Source organism: Myripristis murdjan, chromosome 10 (genome assembly GCF_902150065.1).
Source record: "Myripristis murdjan chromosome 10, fMyrMur1.1, whole genome shotgun sequence".
NCBI lineage: Eukaryota > Metazoa > Chordata > Actinopteri > Holocentriformes > Holocentridae > Myripristis > Myripristis murdjan.
Genome location: NC_043989.1, coordinates 2,237,077 through 2,263,581, shown reverse-complemented (window position 1 = coordinate 2,263,581; position 26,505 = coordinate 2,237,077). Strand labels below are relative to the sequence as shown.

The following is a 26,505-nucleotide window of genomic DNA, read 5'->3' as shown; positions in this document are numbered from 1 at the left end:
AGGCAAATTTCCAATACAGCGGTCCCTCGTTTATCACGGGGGTTACGTTCTAAAAATAACCCGCAATAGGCGAAATCCGCGAAGTAGTCAGCTTTATTTTTTACAATGATTCTAGATGTTTTAAGGCTGTAAAACCCCTCACTACACACTTTATACACTTTTCTCAGACAGGCATTAACGTTTTCTCACTTTTCTCTCTTGTTTAAACTCTCAAAGTTCAAACCTTTGTAGAAAAATAAGTCCAGTATTATAGAATGAACGCATTCTGTACAGGAGACACGGCACGGAGGAGACTGATTGACAATGGTCTACAGTCCCTTAGCCAATCAGGATGCAGAACATAATCCGGTGTTATAAAAAAAAAAAAAAAAAAAGCATGCAAAATTGCACAAAAAAAAAATCCGCGAAACTGCGAGGCCGCGAAAGGTGAACCGCGTTATAGCGAGGGATCACTGTAAACAATAAAGATTATCTTCTCAAAAAAATGTTTAACTTAATATTAATCACAATTGCAAAAGATGTGTGGTGAAGCAGACAGAGCTAGACGGGCAGCAAATTCATTTTTGAAAGTAATTTTTCATTTAAATGTGATTTAAAGGGTTATTTTGTGGTTCAGGTTTAAATCAGAGTTAGATTGAAGTGAATCGGCGGGATCTCTGTCGATCAGGATGGTCTCCATGTCAGATCATCGTTCAGTCTCTCTCTCTCTCTCTCTCTCTCTCTCTCTCCCTCCCAGGTGATCCTCCTGCTGCTGATGCTGTTCATGAGGAAGCGCGTGGCTCTGACCATCGCTCTGTTCCACGTGGCGGGGAAAGTCTTCATCCACCTGCCGCTGCTCGCCCTGCAGCCCTTCTGCACCTTCCTCGCCCTGCTGCTCTTCTGGATCTACTGGATTCTGGTGCTGCTCTTCCTGGGAACCACCGGTCAGTGACGCCACCTGGGCCTCCACTAACACCTGAAAACACAACAGAGGAAGACTTTGCATTAGGGAGACTGGGTCACTGCAGCAGGAAATATTAGGATTTCATGTTTAAACAGCTCACTCGTGTGTTTGTCTCCAGAGCTCCACGCTTTACTCACCGAGTCGCTTTGGAGTCATGAAAGACCCGCCGGCTGCGCTCTCAGCTGTTAGCGTCTTGTTTAAAGGGCATATTTTAATACAGAATGTGGCGTTTGCACAGAGAGTTGTTTGGATCGGTCACTTCCTCCACGCCACGCCGACTCTGCATTTATGTGGCATTTGATTTATCGGGTGTGTGAGTTTCCCTCGTGTTACAGCTCAGCGGCCTGACCGCTTCCTGTTGACGTGCTCATGGTCAAGTTGTGGTCCAGCTGACCCGAAGACAGATAGTCCAGTCATTTTATGAAAAAACCTCGGACAAATTGCAAGAGAAGCAAACTCAACTGATTCTGTATCCTCAGTTTGTCCTGAGTGAGGGGAAAAAAAGTCCCAAGAAATCCCATTGGTGGAAAGTTTTGAAAATCACCTCTATATGACCACATATTACCAAAAAACACTGTTTTTAACACACAGGGGAAAGGGGGTCAACATTTGACTTTCAGATATCACTATAAAAATTCACAAGTTGATTACACACACAAAGACAAGAAAAAAAGTCAATTACAAGTTCTTTGAATTATTCTGTTTACACATGCATATCACACATGATCTGATTTGATATGCGCTAATAAGGAATATAAGGAATAAATGCCAGAACAGATTACTATATATATAGTAACCTTTTAATTCACTGTTTAAATGTCTCTTCTGGCATTTATTCCTTATATTCCCCTTTCCCCTGTGTGTTAAAAACAGTGTTTTTTGGTATTATATGGTCATAAATAGGTGATTTTCAAAACTTTCCACCAATGGGATTTCTTGGGACTTTTTTCCCCTCACTCAGGACAAACTGAGGATACAAAATCAGAGTTTGCTTCTCTTGCAATTTGTCCTAGGTTGACCCCAATTTTGGCCTAAAATGACTGGACTAAGAGGCGAGGGAAGATCGATGATGACCCAGCTAACAAGCAATCTTTTGCTATTTCCAGCCCGGGAAACTGAATCCCACAGAGCTGTAGTTATCAAGGAATATCTGAGTCTCTCCTAAATTTGTCCCTGTGGTTAATTTTTACCTTTAATGTATGAAATTTACATCTCTGTAAGGTTTATTTATTCACTTTGACGGAGCCAGGCTAATGACTCCCATAGACTTCAGGTCTTTATGCTAAGCTAACAGGAAATGCTACCCATAGGAACTGAACCACAGGACGTCCAGAGGTGGAAATGGTGTCCAACATCTGGTCCCAAAAGGGGGTTTGGCCAAAACGTTGGAATATTCCTTTAAGAGAAAAAGAACCCACTAACTAAATGAGATAAATTCCTGCCCTACATGTGTATCCTGATGTGTGTGTGTGTGTGTGTGTGTGTGTGTGTGTGTGTGTGTGCGTGTGCGTGCAGGGAACCCGGAGCAGAACGAGGAGACGGGGCTGACGGAGTTCCGGCTGACGGGGCCCCTGCAGTACCTGACGTGGTACCACGCCGTGGGCCTGGTCTGGATCAGCGAGTTCATCCTGGCCTGCCAGCAGATGACGGTGGCCGGGGCCGTCGTCACGTACTACTTCACCAGGTCAGTCCCACGCCTCTCTCTCTCTCACACACACACACACACACACACACACACACACGCTGCGGGCAGAGCAGTGTGTGAGGCAGACCTCTCGTTAGACACCGGGCTGCTCGCGTGTTGTTTAACATCAATAAATGATGTGCACAGTTATTCTGAGCCGCTGCTATAATTACAGTAAACAGAGGAAGGCCAGACCCCACCCCACCCCAACCCCCCAACCCCCACCCGCAATGGTCACTGATGTATGTGACTAGTTTGTTCCATGTAGTAATATATTTATTAGCACTATCCTCAGTGATTTATAGCCATTTATTATTTACATTTATTATTTACATTTATATAGGCTTTTTATATTTTTTTACATATACAGTTTATATTTTTACATATTGTTTATAATTGATATATACTGTTAATACTTATATATTTTATATTTTATATTTACATTTCTTTTTTTTTTTTTTTTTTTTTACCTTGCTTTATTTATTTATTTAGGCTTATACCGGGATCTGAGTTCTAATTTCGTACCACTAACGTGTGAATGTGAGCTGGTATGACAATAAAGTTCCTTGAATCCTTGAATCCTTGAATCCATTACTTGACAAAATATTCATATATGATTTTCAGATTTGGCCCCCTGGCTACTGAAGTTGAGGAGCTGGCCCCCGTCCCAGAATCATCGACTCTACGCTGTTTTGTTGTTTTTTTATTAGCGGGGCGGCACAGCTACACTATCGTTCATTTTGTGATAAAAGCACCAAATTTGGTTCACTCATTGCTGAATATATGTTGAATCAATCTGGATATTGGGCCACTGCAAATTTTTATTCTGATGACTGTGGCAGCCATTTTCAAAACTGGCCGCCGGTGGTTACTGGCATGGAATGCTTTGCCTTCCCTACAGCTGCTGTTTCATGTTTTCAGCACCACAAATATAATTTAGAGACATTTTAAAGTGGGAAAAAGCTTTATTACAATGTAACAGGACAGAACAGAACACAGCTACATACAACATACAACATGGCTACAGCTTTGCTACATACTTGCTACATGTTCCAAGCTAACTACCTGGTGTTGCTAGCTTGAAAATTGACCTCTCCACTGTTCCCGACAATAATTCTTTTTCTCTTTAGCCTTTATCTATGATGTTCAAAATGTATACATCCAAAAACGAACACATTTTATTCATAATTATTACAGTTGAAATAAAATGTTTAGGCCTACCTCGATGGATGGCTGGCTTGCAGTGGGGGTTGTGGTGGTGGAGCAGAAACTGAGTGTGTATAATGTATAATAGTGTGTATTTTTTCTTAATTTAATGTGTATTTACATTTTTAAAATATTTTAATGAATCATTTTAATATTTTTATTCATTTTAACAATTCAAATGCCTGCTATGGCCACTAGGTTGGCGATTTTGCGATGGCCCAATATCCAGATTTGTTTGAAATATATCCACCAACACATCTACCAAATGTTATGCTTTTATCACAAAATGAACGATTGTTGTGATATACTGAGCTAAGCCGGCCCACTATATGGTGTGTTTGTATTTGCAGACGTGTGAGGGGATCTCTTAATGTCGGCAAACACATAATTAATTAACCACAGTTTCCTCGGCGGTCGTCTCCATCTTTCCTTGTAGAATAATAAGACTCGCCCACTCGGTTCCACCTTGAGAACAGCTGGTTTCTGGTTTCTGGTGGTTTCTGATGAACTTCCTGCTAACGGCACCGTTTCTTTTTCTTCTTTGTTTGTTTTTGCGTTGCAGGGACAAGAACAGACTTCCTGTGACGCCCATCCTGTCGTCGGTGCTGCGGCTGGTGCGCTACCACCTGGGCACCGTGGCCAAAGGCTCCTTCATCATCACCCTGGTCAAGATCCCACGCCTCATCCTCATGTACATCCACAACCAGCTCAAAGGAAAGGTACGGGCACACACACACACACACACACACACACACACACACACACACACACACACACACGCTGCAATTACCAGGAAATGAGACGAACTTTATTAATCCCCGAGGCGAAATGGGGTCTTTACAGCCGCGCGGAGTCGAGGTGTGAGTGAGCAGGAAGAGGGATTAAAGGATAGGAATAAAACCACATAAGGGATATAAATAAAACCACAATAAAGTTAAACATTATTAAAGGTGGAGCGTGTTCGTGACGCCACCAAAGAGGAGAGGAATCTCACGTCACGGCTGTTTGCACATTTACAGATTCACAGTTTTACAATTCAACATAAACAACATGTGCTATACAAACTACTATTAACTATAATACTAGATAATAACAATTTGTGCAGCACTTTCAGAACCAATATCCAAAGTGTTTTCAACAATCCCAAAAACAAACAAATAAATAAATAATCTTTAGTGAAAATCTTGATTGAAAATCTTTATTGATAAAGTGTCTCTCCAAACACGAGTCACAAGGCGCTGCACTTTAATAAAATGGAAGAGGCAGGAAAACACAGCATTTACACGACACAAAAAACAAACATAGAAATTCATGTTAGCTAAAAGGCTAGATTTAAAAAAAAAAACTCTTTCAAAATGATAAAATTAACCACAAATAAAAGAAAGAAAAGAAAAAGAAGTACCTGCTAAATAGGTGGGTTTTTAAAAGACAGAACAGATTTAATGTTGTTCCAGAGAGAGGAGCGCAAAAAAATCACATAAATCATGACTGTTGACATCAGATTTACATATAGTACTGCTTCTAATCCTACTGTTATTGGTACTACTACTACTACTACTATTATTACTACCACTGCTACCTCTGCTAATACTACTGTCACTGCTATTAACATTAGTACTACTGCCATAGCTTACCACTAGTACTACTGTCACTACTGTAGTACCGTTATTAGGACTGCTACTGCTATTATTACTACTACTGCTGTTACAACTACTGCTACCTCTACTAGTACTACTATCACTACTACTATTGTTACTACTGCTACCACTACTGCTTTTATTACTTAGCACTTACACTGCTGTTACTACGACTGCTACGTGTGCCATTACTGCTGCTACTACTACTGATACTGTTGTTATTGTACTACTACTAGTAGTACTATTATTATTACTACCACTGCTGCTGCTTCTAATATGAGCTTGTATTGGACCCCCAACAAACAAACAAACAAACACACACACACGCACACACACACAAACAGCAGCAGGTTACATAAGAGAGCGACAGAGAGTCACCACTTATGCAATTTGATAAATAAAGCAGCAGCTGTGTTTCTGGAAGACTGCTCCACACACACACACACACACACACACACACACACACACACACACACACGGCCCTGGGCGCTGTGTGACGTCACGGCGCTCCGTCACACTCGCAGGTTCGGCCGAGCGGCTCCTCTCCACCTGAGCGAACACGTCGGGCGTTCGGATCGCGCGTGGCGCCGGCTTGCGCTCCAAGATGGCATTTCTCTGTCCGGCCGTCCCAGACAGGGATTTCTGCGCACGCCGCTTCCCCCCCTGTAATATTTATGTCTCCTGAAACTGACAGTAAACGCCTCGTCTCGTCTCTGCCGCTCCCCGTCCTGCTGCATCCTGATGATCCTGATGTTTTCCTGTCCGCCTCCTGTCTGACCGGCCTCGCTCAGATACTGCACAGATTCTCATGTCACGGCTTTTCTCTTTGATACATGTACGGCGGCATATTAGGGCCAGTGTAGGGAGGACAAAATTACTGTGCCGGAGAGGGGCATACTCTGAGAAAAAACTCAAGATTGAAGTCCTAAATTTATGTGAAAAAATGTGAAAATTCTGAGATGATAAAGTCACAAATTTCCAAGAAAAAACAGTGTAAACTAGTTCTCTTCCTGTTGGATCCAGTCTGAAGGAAATCCTGCTGGTCTGAGTCCAGAACCCCAACCTCCTCCTCAGCATCTGGACTCTGAAGAGACGTTGCTGTGACTTGGGCCGATTCAGAAGAAAACAATCTGCTGATTCTGGGCTCAAATCAGCAGGATCTCCTTGGTCCTAAATCCCATGGCAAAGTAGAATCTGCTGAGGTCACCAGGCCTGAGACACGGCCAGCAGGGGGCAGCACATGTGGAACCGCGGACCCAAAAAAAAAAAAAAAAAAAAAAGAATTAAGAATAACAATTTTTCCAACCCCCCCATCTCTATAATTTTTTTTCCTAATAAGCTGTTGTATATAGGCTTATTATATTATGGGGGATATGAAACTAACTCTAATAAGGTGTGTGTATGTACGCATGTAAGATGTCCAACTCCTGCCTCATCATTCACAATGACAGCAGATGTTGTTTAATAGTTTCTTATGACCTCCTGTTTCACCTCCTGTTGATAGAGGTGATCAGATCAATAACTGGGACTTGACTGATTTATACTGTTGTTGATTCATGTTGATGCTGTTGGCTCGAAGCTGCTGGTGGTTCAATGTTTTATGAATGAAATTCAGCAGATATTTAATTATATTGATATCAATGCATCTGATTGGAACGCCTCATCAGAATCAGTTCATTTTAAGATCTTACAGCAGCCGTTTGAGTATTGATCAGTTCTGCAATCAATAATCCAACTGGACCAGGTGTGATGTTGATACGAGGACAAATTTGTTTTGGGATTACATCTGGATTTAATTAATTCTCTCTCTCTCTCTCTCTCTCTCTCTCTCTCTCTCTCTCTCTCTCTCTCTGTCTGTCTGTCTGTCTCTCTCTCTCTCTCTCTCCCTCTCTCTCTCTGTCTCTCTCCCCCTCTCTCTCCCTCTCTCTCTCTCTCTCCCTCTCAGGAAAATGCGTGCGCTCGCTGCATGCTGAAAACCTGCATCTGCTGTCTGTGGTGTTTGGAGAAGTGCCTCAACTATCTCAATCAGGTAAAAAAAAAAAGAAAAAAAAAAACTTAACCCCCCCACTTGTCTGTCTACCTGTCTGTCTGTCTGTCTGTCTGTCTCTCTTCCTTGTCTCACCTCCTCGGCTCCCCTTTTAACCTTCATTTGCTTTGATCAAACGTCGTCTTCTCCTGATTTCAGTCTGAATTGGGAGTCGAGTGTTTTGGTGTGTGTTTCGCTCTGCTTCCTGTCAGTCAGCTGACAGCCGCGGGAACAAAAAAAAAAAAAACCCAAGTCTCCTCCAGGATATAATCCCTCAAAACACACTTCACTGTCACATCCACCGCTCTTTATTTAGCGAGGCTTCCTTATCTCAGCTCGGGCCGGGCTGGAAAAAAAAAAAAATCTTAATTACATCCAGCGTGCGTCGCTGTGCTGTAATTGGGGGAAATGTTAAGTAGACGTCGAGGGGAGAAACTGTAAATGACGCTGAGTGTTTTTCTGCTGTGGCTCAGCCGTCTGCAGGCTCACACTTCCACATGTTACAGGGTGTGTTTGTTTTTTTTGTTTTTTTTTACTTGCATGCTAAAAAAGGTGCGCTCGGTCCCCTGGGGTGCAGGTTTTCTCAGGGGCGGGAGGTGCAGATTTGACTGAACCAAACTGAAACCAAATGCATTTCTCCGTCACCGTCACCATGGATGGATGTCAGCAGGAGATGCCGAGGAAACAACGCCCAGTGTTTCACCGAGGGCTGGGCTGAAAAAAAAAACAAAACAAAAAACATCTGCGATATATCACGATCAGCTCTGTGTGGATGCACTTATCAATACAGATGATCCACTATCAATACAGCAGCAGGCGCCTTGACAACAGCCGTGAAAAATAAAGGCACTGTGGCAGCCCAGGCCCATCACGCTGCTTCCAGCTGAGGCAGGTCTCAGTTCAGTGCAGATTGTGTTGCATTAAGTTTAAAAAAAATAATTATTTGCTCTCAAAAACTCGGCTAAAAAACAATATTTTATCAGGAGTTCAAGCCCATCTGCCTGAAACCCTGTTGTTTTTGTGCTGGTTTATTATTTCATTTCTTCTTCAAAAATGTTTTCGCAAATTCCCGTGAGACGGGGAATGGCACACATATGAATTTTGAATTTTTTGAAAAACACATTGTTGACATCTTCTCCAGGACCGTAGATCTGATCACTTCCAAACTGGCTGATTATTATTGGACCAAGCTGATCAAAAGTTTTATAAAGTTCCTCCGCATGAGTTTTCCTGAAAAGCAGCAGCACTGTTGTGTTTTCAGGACTTTTTCAAACCGAAACGCTCCCTCCTCCTCCTCCGCCAGGGAAAATAGTCCCCGGGGAAACGTTTTGCTTTTTATCAGCTGTGTGGATTCTGAATGTTGAGGACTTTCTTAGCTGCAGAAGCAGAACATTTTAAGGCAGCTGCTTCAACCACAAATTCATATTTTGTGCTGTGAAATTTTTCACAACCCTCGCATGATTTGCAAAATGATTTGTTGTGATGAAAAATGTGGAGAAACTGTATTAAATGAGCCAAACATTGAAATTCAGTGGGATGTCCCTTTAAATGAAGGGAGTCAGGTTGCAGACTGTTGGCTCACAGCAGCAGCTGGTGGAAAAGTCTTCCTGAAAAATCCAAACACAGCGCGGCCCGAGGAGAACGGCCGCTTCCTCTGTTTGCTGTTCATCTCTGAGTTCAGTCTGATTATAAAGGACTGAGCTTCACACAGAGGCAGAGAGAACACCTGTGTACCTGTAGAGAACACCTGTGTACCTGTGTGACACCTGACTTCGTCCACAGATGTGTTGTATGGTGTGGTTGTATTCAACATCACTATCTCCTCTTCCTCTTGTTTTAGACCAGTTTTATTTAAAATGAGAGGTTTTTTTCATACTTTCCTAACCAGTAAGTCTCTGATGAGTCATGAAGGAGGAACCAGTCGAATGCCTCAGCAGTGACAAATGCTTTTTTATTTTATTTTATTTTATTTTATTTGTCTCAAGCTCCTCTTATATTTATTGCAGATGTAAATCCAGAGAAATGTGTTTCTCTGCTGGAGTCTGAAGAGCCAGTTCACATATCATCCATCCTGAATTAATAAAAAATTGAAATATGTTGCATTTCTCAAGAGATAAAATAGGATTTTAAGCCACATCTCGTTCTTGTGCAGAGTTCAGCAGCTGCTACTGTTATATTACTGATAATAATACTGCGACTACTACTACTAGTACTACTGTTATTGTTACTGATACTTCTACTATTACTACTGCTACTACCACTGTCACTAATGCTACTGTTAGTACTGCTACCATTACAACCAGCGCCACTACTGTCATTACTACTGATAGTACTATTACTACGAATACTACTATCACTGCTAGTACTAGTACTGTAAATAGTGAAATCATTAATACTACTTCTGTTGATGCTACTACTGCTAGTACTAATACTGTGAGTAGTACTATTACTTGTTTGCTTAGGATCGACTAATTATCAGTCCAGTCTGGTTATCGGAGCCGATATTCAGAATTCATCAATAATCGATATTGTAATTTTGATTGACATGAGGGCTGATATGAAAGCCACTCAGGCTCCGCCTCCCCGTCTGATAAACAGAGGGATAAAAGCGAGTGGGCGGGGCCACATTTCCCATAATAAGATGTTGCCTTTGCTGTAAGATTTACCGTAAATCTGTTGTCAGTGCAGCATCACTCATCCTGATGTTTAAATATACCATTTTAATAATTATAAATACAGTTTTCTTGCATTGCATTTTTTTTTTTTTTTTAATTCAGGTGATTTTTCTGGTGCTTTTTACCCTTGTTTTTTTTTTTCTAATTTTCTGGCATTTTTTGTATTTTTCTTTTCTTTTTTTTTTTTTTTTTAACTAACATAATATTGACACTTAAATTTTCAAATTTACTACAAATGAATATTGGCCCTAAATTCCAGTTATCATGTCCTTAATTACTGATAATTGGCCCTGAAAAATCAGTATTGTTCAGTCCCTGTTATTTACACTGCTTTCATTACTATAGCTTTATACACTTTTCATATATTGTTATTATTATTGTTGTTGTTGTTGTTTCTGAGTCTGGCCCTGTGTGTGTTTGTCTCTCGTCCAATCAGAATGCTTATGCAGCCACAGCCATCAACAGCACCAGTTTCTGCACGTCGGCGCGCGACGCCTTCGTGATCCTGGTGGAGAACGCTCTGCGCGTCGCCGCCATCAACGCCGTCGGAGACTTTGTTCTCTTCCTGGGGAAGGTAAGAGGCCGCCGGGGCCCCGCTGTAATTGGCGTCTCTTGGCGGCGTCGGACTGTAATGTCTGCCGCGCTGACAGAGGGAAGACGAACTGTCAGACGGCGCCGAGCGGAGGGCGCGAGGAGGACGCCGAGCGAACCCCACGCCGGCGTGTTTATGGGTCTTAATTTTCCTTCTCTGTCAGGTTTATATGAAAATCAGTCTCATTTTGCCAGATTTTAGTCGTTAGAAATGACACACAATGAGTCTGAACACACACACACACACACACACACACACACACACACACACTCGCCCTGTGTCTGGTTTCTCTAGACACTCTAACTCCTACTTTCACACACACACACTCTGTCATACTTATTTATATACACACTCACACTCTGTCCCTCTCTCTCTCTCTCTCACACACACACACACACACACACACACACACCTCTCAGCTGTCAGAATCACAGTGGTCGTGTCTCCTCTCCTGTGTGTGTGTGTGTGTGTGTGTGTGTGCGTACGTGTGTCCAGGTGCTGATCGTCACGTCGACGGCGTTCGCCGGCGTCTTGCTGCTGAACTACCAGCGGGACTACGCCGAGTGGCTCCTCCCCCTCATCATCGTGTGTCTGTTCGCCTTCCTGGTGGCTCACTGCTTCCTGTCCATCTTCGAGATCGTGGTGGACGTCCTCTTCCTCTGCTTCGCCATCGACACCAAGTACAACGACGGCACCCCGGGCAAGGAGTTCTACATGGACAAAGCGCTGATGGTAAGGCGGTGGGCGGGGCTTCGGCTGCGGGCGGAGCTTCGGCTGCGGGCGTTTACCTTTATTTGTGTATTTATGCCAAATATTATCAAGGTTATTATCGTTTTGAATTTTTCATTCGATTTTATTCAGATTTCCTTTTTAATTTTTATTTTCAAACATTCCGTATTTGTTCCCGCCTGTCTATCCGGCCCCGCCCCTTTCTACTTGCCCCGCCCCCCTGCAGGAGTTTGTGGAGAGCAGTCGGCGGCTGGAGCGGGTGGTGGAGCGCGGGCGGAGCCGGGCCAAGGAGGTGGTGTCGGAAGGAGCGGAGATGAAGCCCATGGTGAGTGACAGCGGCGGCGGGGGCGTGGCCAGGGCCAACGGCGGCGGCGGCGGCGGCGGCGGCGGGGGCAGGACCGAGGAGGCGGGGCTGGGCCTGGACGGAGGCGGGGGCGAGTGGGAGACGCTGCAGGAGTTCCACGTGTACTACCTGATGGTGGGCGTGCTGGTGGACTGGGTGCTGGCGGAGCAGAGCACGCTGGTGCTGTGCCTCAGCGAGGACATGGTGCTCTTCCTGTGCGTCTACCTGCCCACCTCCACGCTCTTCCTCGTCGTCAGGCTGCTCCGGGCGCCTCACGGGGCCCCGCCTTCTGCCTCCTCCGCCGCCAAATCGGCCTCGGTCGCCGCGTGCTGACTAACGCCCCGCACGCTAACCGCCCGGCGCCCCCCTCCCGTCCGCAGCATGCCGGCGGACGCGGCTAACCGCTAACAGCATGCCGTACTAACCTGACTCATCCCACCCCGCGTCATCGTCTGCATCGTCATCGTCATCCTCACCGCTGCTACTCCTCAAACGTCTGGATGAAACTGTCTCCTCACTTTCTTTGTTGCGTTTTCTAAATGTTTCCTTATTGTCTCTTTCTTTGTGATTTTTCTGCCTGTTGTTTCCCGGCTCTGCCCCACCTGAAGTGTTGCTCTGCATGTTTTCCTTTCTTGCCTTATCATCACCACGGTGCTTTCTGCAGGAGAAGGACTTGGCGGTGCAGATAATGAGCTGTCAGAGTAGAGAGAGAGGGGGGGGGGGGGGGGGGGCGCGAGGGGAGGTGGGGGTGGGTACCGAACAGAGAAATTAAGAATCTCGAGCGCCATCCGCCTCCCCCGGTCCTTCCCCGAGCACCGCCACCGCTGCCAGACTGGAATTGGAGGCATTGAATTGGAGCGTCTGGGGAGCCGGCTCGCTCTCATCTCTCCATCTGTGAGTCTGGGAGTGCAGCTGTACTTAGCAGCCGTCACTCCGACTTGACACTCGTCTTGTTTACGTGAAGATTTGGCCTTTTTTTTTCCCCGTCTCTGATCCCACAAACAAACAAGTGAGGAAAAAAACAAAAAAAACAAGGTATCGCTGTGATTCAGTCGAAGCCATCGGCCCCCGCTTCCACCTGGCATCAACACGCTCCTCCGGTCGCGTCTCCAAAGGATTTCCCTGGATTTGTGTTTACACCTGGCATCAAAGTGCGTCTCCGCCAACGTTACTCTGAAAAGTAACTGCTTACATCACAATACTGCCATTAAAACTCCTTGTTAATTAGTTAAGTAAACTGTCGGGGTCATTTATTGGGGGAAAGTGACGTATCAGAGTTCTTTGGTGTCACTAAAATCAGAATCAGAAATACTTTATTGATCCCTGAGGGGAAATAGGATCAGCTGCAATTGCTCAAATTCTCAAGAGAAAAAATTATATGGAAGCATAAGAGAAAATTCTAAGAAATAGAAAAGGAGATAAGAATTATAAAAAAAAAAAATGTGCATTAGAAATTCGTAAAACGAAAAAGTGCGTTATGTAAAAAATATGAGAACATGTAAAAAATATACCTGTATACACCAGGCACATGGCTGCTTTCACATTACAGGCCTCAATTAGATAGATTGATATTTATTGTTATTGTATATAAAAACACAACGAAATTTAGTTTGCAGCACCAAAAATCAGCATAAAAAGGGCATAAATAAAGGTTAAAATAATTATTAATTTTGATTTTTTTTTTTTTTGATGAATGATGATGATGATGATGATGAATTACAGGTGAACAGAGGTTAAGTCACTGTCTGTTAGTATCTCAAGATAAGAAAAAATTTCTAACCTGAGATAAAATAAGAGAAAACTTCAAAACGTCAACTTATGATTTCAGAGAGGAAGTTCCTGTAATACAGCGTTTGCGTCACAGTCCAGGACGGTGCATGAAACAGTGGAAGTGTAAATTCCTCAGATTACTTGCTGTGGAGGTCGAGAAACAGTTTGTTAAAAAACAGCGGGAAAGCGTCTGCGGTGTTCAGGTCGTCGTATTTGCCGGCTGAGCCAAACTCAGGTAGGATCCTCTGTAAACCTCGCTAAACCACGCTCAGGGGTTAAATATTTGTATTTCTCAGTTTGGTGCTTGAGAGCCAGCTGCAAACAGCCAAAACAGCCGGATCGCTCGATTGAGTTCTTCACACCATCGCTTCATTTTTCAATCTCGCTTTAGCCGAGACTTTTGTGCATGAACCCGGCCTTTGAAAAAAACCAAAATAAAAACTGAAAAATCAAATGAAGCTGTGAAGAAGTCAAGACATAGCAATTCACCAAAATTACAAAAAAAAAGTTTATAGGCATTTAAAACACTGTACACTGCACACACACCTAAAACACAGGCCTCCCGACAAACTGAGGCTCTTTTGTTTACAACGCGGCGACAAAGTTAACCGGCGCCGGCTCTGCCTTGCAAAAACTAAGAAGTCTGATCGGCTTTGGAAAGGACCGCTGAAACACGGCACTTATACACCGGAGCGTTTCGACGGGAAAAGGGCAAAAATGTGAGATTGGAGCTCCTGGTGAGCCTCGGGGCGGACAAACACAGACCGGCGCTGGACAGGCAGGAACTGGCGCAAAGTCTAGACGTCGTTTCTGGGAAATTGTGGGAGGAAACAACAGGAACCAAACAGAATTGATAGTTTGGTGTGAAGGGTGGCGCTAAGGTAGAAAAGGTGAATTTAACCATTTGTGCTCTGATGATGCGTTTCTGGTTTGGGCGCCGAGCTCTCCGCCGCGTCCTGAGCGTGTTCATGCCGGTGGGGCTAAAAGTTGGATTCGACTCCTCACTTTGGTAGCAGTTTCTAAAAGTAGATGAGGTGTTTTTTTTTTTTTTTTTAACTTCAGATAACGTTTAGAAGTCAAGGGCAGCCTCGGCGTCCTCAAGTGGCTGTTTTGATGGATGTCAAGCCTCTCGGTTTCAAGATAGATCAGACTAACCACTTGACTACCCATAATGCTCGACTCTCACTTTCATTTCCCTCGTAACCACTTCACTGCCCTCCATTTTTCATTCTTCCTCTCTGCCTTCAAAATGAATCTGACCTTTTTTGTCACCTCCCCCCATCCACTCATCAACCAAAGACTCTTTAAAGATGAAGTGTGCGCTGCTGTGAGGGGAGTAATAAGACGTGAATCACTTTGCTTTTCCAGGCTCCGGGAACAAGTTCAGCTTGACCAAAATCACCGAATGGGACTTTTTCAGAAAAAAAAGACATTCCAAAATGTTTATTTTTACCAATGTGTAACATGTTTACTATGGTTTCACTCCAGGGAATACAATATTTTAATAAGAAACTGTAAAAAAAAAATAACAATGTAATGAAGCACTTTATATTGAAGCGCTGCATATTTTAAAAAGGCTGATGCATTTTTCGTAGTGATGTCCTTTTTTATAAGACTAAAAACAACGATTGCCATCTAGTCAGAACACTGTACTAATAGGTCTTGAGTCACTTTTCGGTTGTTAACGTTTTTCGCATAGCGAGTTTCTTTCTTTTTTTCCTGTTCCTTTCTCTTTTTTTCCCTTTTTTTTTTGAGCTTGGGCATCTCCGCTGGCGAGGCGCCCGCTAATCACTTCGATGGCAAACCACTTAAACGTGTGTTTTTAATCAACCACTAAAAAAAAAAAAAAAACCTAATCAATCACGCGAGACTCTCATGTCGGATTTGGATTTCATGCATCACCAAGGAAGGAAGGAAGGAGCGCTCTCATGTCATCGGCTGTGTTTTTACCGGAGTGAACGAGGGCTCGGGTCTTTTTTGCAGCTTAAACTTGTGTGTACTGTATGTGTGAGCACAAAGTGACTCTCTGGATGGACGGCTGAGTTATTTCACCCCGCTTTCCGCCCAGTTATATCCACCGTGTCTGTAGGCGGGGGGGCCGGCGGTACGAGACCATCCCGCCGCCCCCCCGCGACTCTTCTCGGCGGCCCCTTGCAGATATGAAGGTACTGGAGAGGTGTAACGATGGTAAGAACAGCCATAAACCTCCACGTAGGAGCGTTCACCCAGATCTCCATCCTCTGTGCCGACACCCAGCCCGTCCTCTCACATTTACAAAGGGCTCTTGAGAACCAGAACTGGATGGGGTCGAGGGTCGGACCTCAGCCGAGCGCGACGACAGCGAGGCGGATCGTCCGGAGGGCTGCAAAGCTCGGGTGGTTTTTTTTTTTTTTTTGGTTTTGTTTTGTTTAGTTTTTGTTTTCCACTGAACCCAGTTTGATTGTCATCCTGAACTGGGTGTCTGGTTCATTTTTATTTGATCAGCTGCTCGTTTGGACTGAAGGACAGCGGACCTGATTTCCGCTCGGTTTTGTCCCCGTTTGAATGCAAGACAGAAACTGGACTCCCCCAACTCGTTCACACTGCGAGCAGCTTCGTCAAGGGGTCACACTTTTCTAATCGGCTGTGTTTTAGGTGATGCCGGAGGCTTTGATTGAATCTGAACCGGCAGCTCCTGGGCTGGGAGCTGCTCTAATCACTCTACACTGTTTTGAAGAGTTATCATTGGTAGCCGCAATCTGCAAGTGCTCATTATGTCGATTCCTAGAAAATAAAGAGGAAAAAAAATCAAAATGGCTTCAGTGGGGATGGGAATCACCAGAGGCCCCACGATGTGATGTTACCACGATACTTAAGTCACAATACAATAGTATTGTGACTTTAAACATTTTGCAAATTACATCCCCAAAGGAAAAATTTGCAATATCTGTTTAATCTAATACGTTATCTTTCTGTTCATCTCCCTTCAATCATTTTTATAGCAGCAAAATTTGACAGACTGACCAACTCTGTCACCAAAACCTGTCAGAAATGTCCTATTGTCAATTCTTGGTGAATAAAGTCGTAGACAACGAGGAAGGAAATATTAAAAAGCATTTATTGTAGTGGCTAAATCATTAAAAATGCCAACTTGTTCTGACCACTGGAGGTCTTTGTCAGGGCTTCGGACACATCTCCTGATGTTTGGAGTGCCTGGATCGCTCTCTGAAGTACTTCTATGTACCAGGTACTCCTGTGTACCAGGTACTCCTGTGTACCAGGTACTCCTGTGTACCAGGTACTCCTGTGTACCAGGTACTGCGTCCTATGTGCTGTTTTACAGTTTCCAAGAGCAAATTATTGATCTTTGTTTGATCCTACTGAGCAACCAGTCATCTTTTCTGTTGGTCAAAAGTTGTGGAGAACTGGGAAGCTTTGAAAAAGAACCACTTCTCCATTTTCCGCCTGACAGACAAAACTACTGCTAATGAAGCAACACAACATCAGGGAAACTGGAAAGAAATGCACAGATCTGATTGGCTGTGCACAGGTGATGAGCAAAGTTCCTGTGACTGGTTGACGGCGTTGCTCGCAGTGTGAATGTCCTGCCAGGGTTTGTGGCCCTCTGCGACGACGGCGCTCACAGTTCAGATCGGTTTGGACAGTTGACGTCTCCACAAGCCTGCGGCCGGTCCGGGCAAACCTTCAGAGCGGACGATGCGGGCCAGAATATATTCCATTTTTCTAGATTACAATCTGCTGTTGCTCTGCATTGTGTCTCAACTCCAGTGCATAAAGAGTGCTGGAAGCAGCAGCACACCTTTGAAAATGTTTATGAACACTAAAACACAACAGAATTGGCGAGGCCCGCCCGTCCGTCTGTGATGAAGTTGTTCCATGAAATTTCCCCTGCGGAGGGCTGAGTCTGACCTGTGGAGATGACAGCTGTACTTAGGCAGCCAGCAATAAAACAACCTGCATCACATTAACAGCTACAAAATAAAAGTCTTCCTGCTTTTTCACAGAACATTTTCAGGACGGTGGGTTGGGCTGGCGAGGCCAGACGGGGCAGCAGACCCCTGTCAGACTTCCTCCAGGGTTCGGCTGATCTGGGCGTTTGACACCAACACTGGTGGCTTTGTTGGTGGGACTCATTGTATGCCAATATTGAACAGTATGTATGACAATATTGAATAATGAACAGCTCCAATTTTAACCATTTGTATGCAAAATGCAAAAAAAATGACCCGAATCCAGGGTTTCCCCAACAAAACTGTTCTCCATGTCAGGATGGACCAACCTCTTAAACCACTGAAGCATTTAGGCCGTCCTGAGACACTAAAACTCTCCACCAAAGCCAGACTTCTAAGTATTTTAGGATTATCCGCTCTTTAAAATGCTTCTTGGATAGTTTTTATCGTTATTTGAGAGGGGACAATGTACATTACTCAACATTCGAACAGATGTAAATAGACCTGGGTTATTTAGCTACTTTCATCGGTAGTCCCTTTGCCAGATGTGGTCAGGCATCCTAGAACAACAAAATAATATAATATACAATATTTAAAATCAAGCTACATTGTGGTGAAAAGCATTTACAACACAGCTAGAGTTTAGAGCCTTTAAATACAAAATCAGAGGTGATGACGTCTGATGTTCAATAAAAAGCCAATTTTCAGTCGAACCCTGGTCGGCTCTGCTGGTGAAACAAGGCGACTGTTTGGGCAACGGAGCTCCAAGAAACGAGCGACAACATCAGCAACAGTCCACATCTCTCCTGGCAGGACGGTCCCGACTGAATCTTCCAACGGGACAAAGCGTTTCCCAAACCGTTGCCTTGTTGACCGCTGCCCTGCTGGCCAGCTAGGTTTTCTGTTTTTGTTGTTTGTTTGTTTGTTTTTGTTTTTTTTTTTGGATCTGCTGGCAAAGAGAAAAGATTTGGGTTCAGGCCGGTGCGGTAGGAAGTGCAGAAGAGCGTGTAAGCCTTAAAAAAATAAAAGTCCCAGAGGATATTTAGTGCTTCAGATGTGCAGAGACGGTCCTACCACCAGGGTGAGAGACGAGCGGTGTCACTTTTGGATTTGACTAGAAAACACTACCTTTTGTTTTCCTGTGAAGGTGTTGCTGTGACTGATATGAATTGCACATTGTACTGTATGCAGTCGGATTTTTTTTTTTTTTTCCTTAGGAGATTAGATGTATTGGACCGGCTAGTGCTCGCGTCTTGTGTATTATGACATTGTGAAGTGTTGAGGATGGACGATTTTAATAGTTCCTGACGGCTGTGACTGTTGCCATAACCTTTTGTGTTTCCTTTCAGAGCTAAACCTCGTCACTTCAGAAACTTTTGTGTTTGGAGAACAGGAGAACAAAATGAAGAGCTCTTGTTCCAAAATGAGATATCTACCATTTAAAAAAAAAAAAAAAAAGAAGACAGACACTCACCCTGGTTAAAGCAAAGGAACACTTTTAGAAAAACAAAATGACAGAAGGTAACTTGGGTCTTGTGGTTGACAGAAAAACACTTTTCACAGACCGGCTCCTGCACATTTTATGAGAACATTCAGATAATCATCATATTTTGCCAAAAATGGTTATGTAACATTTTGGACGAGATCTCTTCATATATTGCCTCTGAGCGGCTTCTCTCCAGGAGTACACTAGACAGCACACTAAGATTTAGCTATGAAATATTAAGAGCATGTATGTTGAAAAAAAGAAAAAAGAAGAACAAGAAGAAATCATATGATCAAAGAGACTTTTTTCGTCGCCACAGGATTCTTCAATGCGCGAAGCATGTTTCGAATTGCACTACTAAGATGGTACTCATTTCAACACAGAGAACAGTTTAACAGTAGCCGTATTAAAGTAATTTCTAGCTGACAGATGTCTTTAGCTCAGTGCGTTATAATAATAACATAGAGATGTTTATTAAATGTTCAAGTGGAGAGGAGCGTCCTGCGAGCCAACACAGCCTCTGGAAAAAGATGAAGCCTCACTAGTACGAGCAATCAATGAACCTTCGAGCTAAAAGGCAAACAGGATAACTTATTACTCAAATGCATTTATGTAAAAAAACTGATTTTTGTTTTTAATTTTCTTGGTTTTTGTTCATTGATGGGTGTGCACACACTGTAGAGCAACTGTGTGACTGCTGTTGCCGGGCAGATTACACCCAGGCGACAGCAGGAATCGAGGAGTTTCATTCCACAACGAGATTTTCCTCCCATTAAACGACTGTTGGCATAAAACTAAATCACATGGCAGGTTGATATCAAAGTCACAAGTTGTATTAAGACGTTTCCTGACGGGACAGCGGCGGCCGAATCTGGACACACACCTCCTGATGTGGTTTCCTCTCTCGGTGCAGATTTAAAAAAAAAAAAAAAAAAACAGTTTCATGTCAAACTGCAGCCATCTTCTCTACAAATTTGCACAAAAACAGACATATTTCAGAGGGTAAATATGAAATATGTGCAAAATCAACAGAAGCAAGAGTGTGTGTGTCTGGATTTGGCTGCTTTTAAAGGATACAATCATCTATGTTTTTGTAAATTTAAGTAAAGATCAGGTTAGGGCTCAATATGATCATTTATCACGTTTCAGTGGAGTCGTATTGTTATGATGCAGCAATTTTGAGATCTCGACACACTGTCCTACTCTCTAAATTGAAGCAAAATATAAAAACTCTGACAGAAGTAAATTTGGTAGGAATATAACTTGGGAAAGAACAAGGAACATAATTTGAAATTTTCAGTTTTATGCCTAACATTACTATTTGGTTCAGTGGACTGAGCTTTAATTGGATTCCACTGCATAATTCTGCATGCATTAACCATAACCTGATATTTTATTTTAACCAAAATGTGATTATCGTGACATTGATTTCTAAAGTATCACCTCAGCCCTATTTCAGTTTTTTCCCCAACATGGCTGCACAGGGTGTAGTTTTGGAATGAAACCCTCCACCTCGTCTCCGTTGGTCTTGTGCCTGCCGGACGCCAGCCGGGCCGCCGTGTTTGCCAAATCCAGCCGGTCGGCTCCCAGAGGAGAGGCGCCGCTCGCTGGTGGAACAGGGTGAACTGTGGTGTATTGTCATTTTTTAACTCGTTTTTGTTTCTGTTTTTTTTTTTTTTTTTTTTTTTGGTCGTTGTAAAGCAGGCAGCTCTGCAAAAGCCGCTTCGATCTTGAGGCCTGATAGATTTTCTTCTCAGCTTCCACTCGCCCTGATTAGAGCCAAGGGCCGTTGTTGTAAAGCAAGTAGCTACTCCAAGTCATGAAGGACTCCAGACGAAACTTGCATGTCCACGTTTTTTCCTGCTCTTTTCACAGCGTGTCATCTTCGTAGGGTGTGAATATTATGGCGTTAGATTCACAGGACTAAAAAACACTGACTTAACCAATAGAACGATAGCTTTACTCAGCAACAAAGCCACCGTTTATTTTCAGATGTGGGTGTTAAATTCCTCTTTCGGTCTCGGAGACTGCGTTGTCCACTCTCGTCACAAGAGGAATGGCTAAAATAGCAAAAAGTTACTGTTATAAGACTAGGCCAACACATCAGTTTAACTGTCAGGTGTAACACTAGCTTTTAGTTTTTCTCTGCAGTAAGAAGTTGTTTGTAACATTGGACAACATTTTTTTTGTTCTGGGTTGATTTTTATATTTATGATTTCTTATGTATATTTGTTTTTTAAAAAAGATAATAAAAGAGAAAATTTGAATTTGTGCCTGCTTTCCTGTTTTTACTTTGTTTTTTGTATTGTACTGTTCAGTAAGAATAACAATCAAAACACGAAATTCACAAAAACACAGGATATTTATGTACAAAATCAAAGGAACAGTAAAAATCGACAAATTTGAAGAATTGACATCAATAAACAACTATTGACCATTCAGTACACTTAGTGTAGCATCATCAGCATATGAAGAGGACACGTTAGCTTTGCCATTTGTGCAACATTTGACAGCGTTAATGTTAACATTCGTCATTTACATATTCACACCTTTGGTATTCTTTCATATCTAAAATCCACAACTGAATGCAGCGTTTCCGCCTCATAAACCTTTACAGTGCTGCTGGTTTTTAAAAGAAGATATTTTGAATTTCAGGTTGTTAGCATTAGCATTGCTAGACAGCAGTACTTTTTCATTTAAAGGAGAAGTGCTGTTTCAACAGTTAATGCGGAGTTTAAATGAAAAATTTTCCTTATGCGAAAATACTTGATGACCAAAAAAAAAAAAAAAAAAGCAAAAAAAAAAAAAAAAAAAAAAAAAGTCATTAGCTTGGAGCTAACAGTACCCATTGACCGAAATGAGAAATGCTAACGTCATTTTAACAGTGAAAGATTAAGTCAAACTTTTTGTTTTGTTTTGTTTTTTTTACCCGATAATGTGAAAACTTAGCAAACAAAGCAGACAGAAATTCAAAATGTCAAGGTACTGCTGGCTTCCGTTTCACTTGTTTGGCTCCTTATTTTTGCAAAATTCAGACTGCACGATATTAAGATGACACCAAATTAAAATGGATTTAGATAAAAAAAAAGACACCAGAGCTCCAGAGGTGAAGTGAAACTGGATCAGGCTGCTACAGCGAGCAGCAGAAGCTTTATTGTAACAGTGAGCGGGTGTCACTTTGTTCAAATCACATTTGTTTCTCAGATCAGATCTTTAACAGAAACAGTCCACACTGCTGCTGCAGGCGATCGATCAGATTTGTGCATCCAGACATCACCAATATGTTATCTGCATGGGCATCAGTAACTATGTACGCCGATGACGCCGTTTTCTGATGTGCAGTGTGAGCCAAACCACAGCGCTGTCATGTCACGGTGCAGCCGAGCACGGCCAGGCAGATCTTCGTTTCAGCGCTACACCAAGGTCAAGCTCAAGGTCAAGGTCGTCTTAATTATTCTGAAGGGCAATTTGTTACACAGCCAGTGGTAAATTCACACACCAATCCACACTCTTAATATTCTTACATCTCTTGGTCCTGCGTCTCGGCAGGTTGCTCATTAAGATCTGTGTCTGCAACTTTACTGCACATTCTGACCACTCCATCTAACCTGTTCCTCTTTTTCAAGGTAAGTGACCCAAAGCAGCAGATAAAAGACAGACTCATTAGGACATTCTCATAAAAGTGGGGTCAACATTAAAACTTCTCAGCTTCTGATAAAAGTACAGGCGCTGGTGGGCCTTTGCACCAACAACAGCGGTACTGGTTTGGAGGGTTAACATCATCAATTACTGTCACCAGATACTTGAACTGTTGAACAACTTCAACAGCCTAGACATAATTAACAGCAGGAGCGACAGGGGGAGGCTTTTTCCTTTAGTCAATTAATATTTCCTTTGTTTTAGAAGTATGTTGGAGAAAGGTCTGGCTGAACCCTTGATTGTTCTGCTATTGGGGTAAAACGCTCTGGCTTGTTTGTATTTCTTTAAACCATCATTACAATCATCTTTGTCAGCGCGAAGCCCAAAATGCAGAAACGGAGACTACAAAATAGTGGCAAGAGTTAGCAGAAGCGTAGGAGGATGCCAGCTGGAATAGATCCGGATCCGATTTGCTAAAATCAGATCCAAGCCACATCTCGAGTCTGAACAAGGCCTTATAGTCCGGATTGAACCTGCAAGTTTTTGGAAGTTCATAAGCCAATAAGTAAGCTCAGAAATGACAAAGCTATGAAAACTGAGCACCAAAGTGAGATTTGTGTTGTGGACGACATAAAGTCCAACATGAGTTAGGCTTAAAGGTCAGAGTTTTTTGCATCAGACTGATGATGTTCTGAACCTCCTCCAGCATCACCTGTGGATGTCACGCTGCATCCTGAAGGACGCTGTGTGCTGATTGGCTGGGGTCAGAGGTGCAGCTTGGCCTCTTTCTGGACTGAGGCAAGAATTCATGAACTATAGGTGATGATCTGACATGGAGAGCCTTCTGACAGACAGAGAGCCCTCCTGTGCAGTCATGTACAGGTAAATTATATGCAAAACTCACTTTTGCGAATCATCTTCTCACATTTTTGTCATGAACGTACCCAGTTCACCAAAGCATGAGGACTTTTCCCAGAGATTTAGTATCATCACTGCAGACAGCTCGTGGTCAACAGGTGGTCAAACAGGAGAAGGTTTCCATGTTTGAATCTTACTTCAGGCCAGAGAACAATCCAATTAATTAACTTTTGGGTGCCAGAACCTCCTGAAATGTGTGTATCCTGTGCTGTATCTTTCTGTGAGTGTAGTGATGATGGAAGGTAAATAAATCCAAACTTTTGTTTTTGTGGACTAAAGTTTTCCTGCCCTTTTCTGCTGATATTAATCTTTTGGAAACAAATTCTTAATTTATATCATAATAGATGATATAAGTGGCACTTTGCCTTAAAAAAAATACGACTTGTTGATTTGACCTTGAGCAAGGCACTTCACCGCTGCTGCTCCGTGGCGGGCAGCATTAAAACGGTTTGTCCTGTCAGCTTCCTGTACAGATACAAAACAGATCCGCTGCTGAAAAACCGTTGTGTGCCGAGTTGATTTTCACTGGATGAGTTAAAGTTCAGTGTGTTAAAGTTCGGTGTAGCGTTAGAGCTCCTCGTCGTCCTCGCTGACCATCGTGTCCAGCTCCTTGTCTTTGCGCTCGGCGCTCTCCGTGACAAACTCCTTCTGCTGCTCCTCCAGCTCGCGCAGCTCCCCCTGCAGGCGCTCCAGGTGAACCGCACGCCTGTTCCTCAGCAGCCGGCCGGGGAACGGGTTCATGTCGTTGAAGGCGATGCTGGTCAGCTTCCTGCGGGAAAAACAGAACAAGATGACCGTCAGAGACTGAAGAGATGCAAAATAAACCCTGACCACATTGTCAGGGCCGTGACAGGAAGTGGAGACAGCCAAGTCGTCACTCTCTCATCAACCCTCTGTCGACCAGACGTCAAACTCATAAGTGATTATTGATACTGTCCCAATGTCCTGGTGGCCCTGAGAGCTCAACACACTGCAGGGTAAGAAAACACAAGCAAACTGAGGAAACATCCTCATCAGTTTGACAGCATGTCACACACTGCAAATCCAGACAGCACAACATGATACAGAAACACACAGCTTTGACTAAACACGCCACAATTAGACCAAAACGACGACAGATGTGTTTCCAGAGGACGCTTAAAAGTGATGCGCAGGTCAGGCCTGTTCACATGAGCCTGTTAGCCACAGAGACTACAGCTGCTGACTGAAATTAAGGACGAGGAGTACAGTTGTGGGTTTTTTTTTTGTTTGTTTGTTTTCTCTAAATGTTGCCAATCTGTTGTCAAATTAATGAAGATGTTTTCTATATTTGCTTGTGTTTTGTCTGTTTGCATGTGTCTATCAACATGCTGAAGCCTGAAAAAGTCTGAAACTGCTGCATTTATGACAAACATCACAATGGACTCTAAAGGCACACATACACAGATATATCACAATACACAAAATGATAACACTGATGTAAAATTCACAGGATGCTTCAGTATTAACCCGGGCGCTAACGGATCCCACCACAAATTCAGTGTTTTTACTGTTTGATGATTTGGTGTTGTGAATCCCTGTGAGGCTGTAAGCGGTTAAAAGCTGCACAAATAAACTGTTCCTACTAATAAACTCCGATTCCACCGCCGAACTGTCCCGTCAGCGGCAGACGGGGGACGTTATGACAGAGTATTGCAGTGTGATATGATTATGAGGATATTAGAGTTGTGTGCTCAGCTGGTTTTTGCACCGTCAGCTGAGACGTTTGAGCACCTGAACGCCGGCGTCGTCTCTTAAATCTCCTCTTAAAACCTTCTGATACCGTTAGGCCTTTCATAATCTTGGATTCATTATGAGCCCTTTTATGCCTGTTGCATAATCACTGCGCTTTATTTTATGCTGTTATGGCTTAATCTATTTATTTTGCCTTTTTCATTCATATATGAGTTTTGCTTTGCCTACAAGAACTTATGTCTGTTTTGAGGTCTATAAAATTATATTATTATTAGGGGTGTAATGGTTCAATAAAGCCATGGTTCAGTTTGTATTGCAGAGATTTGGGATAACAATATAAAATCAACAAATATTCTCTTAAACACACTTAGAGTATTGAAAAGCAACATGAAAATACTCTCAGTATATTCATTCGTTCAGCAGCTCAGTGTGTGTTAGCTGCTCTCACACAGCGGATGTGTTGCATGTTGTACGGTGTGTTGCAGATTGAACACTTTGTTTTTTTTTACGGTTACACCCCTGATTATTTTTAGCATTCTTAGAATATTCCTGTGGCCGGACCACAGTCCTGGGACAGTTTCGAGGCGTGTCAGGGTGTGTTTTCTCTCTGATAAGCTCACACACCTGCAGCTCCACTGGATGCAGGTTAAAAAGCTTGAACAGCCTCAGTGGAGGCTCAGTCTCTGTCATGTGGAAATCGCAGCAGAAGCTGCAGCTCGGCAGCCGCTGCTTTCTGAATTATACATGCAGGAGTGTGTCTGGTAAAAATAGCTGCCGTGTCTGTTCTGCCGGTGACACTCCTGTACGTCCCAGCCCGCAGCTCGCCAGGCAGGCTGGAGCAGCTGCTGAGAAATCAAAGGGTTGTCGGTTCAGAGGTGCCAAAGTGCCCCTGAGCAAGCACACCTAACACCTGTGCATGTATACACTGCAGGTACACACACTCCCTGCAGTGTCACATCTCTCGAGCGCCGACAGCTGCAAGATCTTACAGGAATGAAATGATAAACATTCCTGTATTAATTAAAATGAACATGATTTATCTGAAGAATATGCAAATATATTTAAATATACTGCACCTAGAATAATATAATTAATAAGCAAGTGGTTTGTACAAAAGTGGATGTGTTAAATAGCATCAGATTTATTTTATTTTATTTTATTTTAGATTTATTTAATTTAAAATGTCTCCGACAC

The 26,505-nt window shown here is 43.1% G+C and overlaps 2 protein-coding genes and 1 long non-coding RNA gene across 6 annotated transcripts in view; 1 reads left to right on the top strand and 2 right to left on the bottom strand.

Moving 5' to 3' along the window:
* Positions 1-21,308, top strand: part of slc44a1b (solute carrier family 44 member 1b) — a 68,731-nt gene extending 47,423 nt beyond the window's left edge. Inside the window, exons 9-17 of one of the 3 annotated variants that reach the window (XM_030061372.1) lie at positions 737-923; positions 2,459-2,627; positions 4,396-4,552; positions 7,416-7,499; positions 10,608-10,745; positions 11,259-11,495; positions 11,719-11,817; positions 14,974-16,814; positions 16,866-21,308. In XM_030061372.1, coding sequence (XP_029917232.1) covers positions 737-923; positions 2,459-2,627; positions 4,396-4,552; positions 7,416-7,499; positions 10,608-10,745; positions 11,259-11,495; positions 11,719-11,817; positions 14,974-14,997 — 1,095 coding nt within the window. In that variant the 3' untranslated portion in view covers positions 14,998-16,814; positions 16,866-21,308. Of the gene's footprint in view, positions 1-736; positions 924-2,458; positions 2,628-4,395; positions 4,553-7,415; positions 7,500-10,607; positions 10,746-11,258; positions 11,496-11,718; positions 11,818-14,973; positions 16,832-16,865 lie in introns of all 3 variants that reach the window. The other 2 variants (XM_030061370.1, XM_030061371.1) reach the window with 2 other exon arrangements.
* On the bottom strand, positions 174-18,882 carry LOC115366121 (uncharacterized). The gene is made up of 3 exons (XR_003928810.1): positions 18,792-18,882; positions 10,405-10,419; positions 174-184 (listed from the first exon to the last, which is right to left on the bottom strand). It is a non-coding gene; the product is annotated as an uncharacterized LOC115366121 (long non-coding RNA).
* A 76-nt stretch (positions 21,309-21,384) lies between the features above and the next one.
* tbc1d2 (TBC1 domain family, member 2) overlaps positions 21,385-26,505 on the bottom strand; it is a 40,917-nt gene continuing 35,796 nt past the window's right edge. For both annotated transcript variants that reach the window (XM_030061363.1, XM_030061362.1), the window contains exon 18: positions 21,385-24,367. In XM_030061363.1, the coding sequence (XP_029917223.1) occupies positions 24,166-24,367 (202 nt within the window). In that variant the 3' untranslated portion in view covers positions 21,385-24,165. The remainder of the gene's footprint in view (positions 24,368-26,505) is intronic.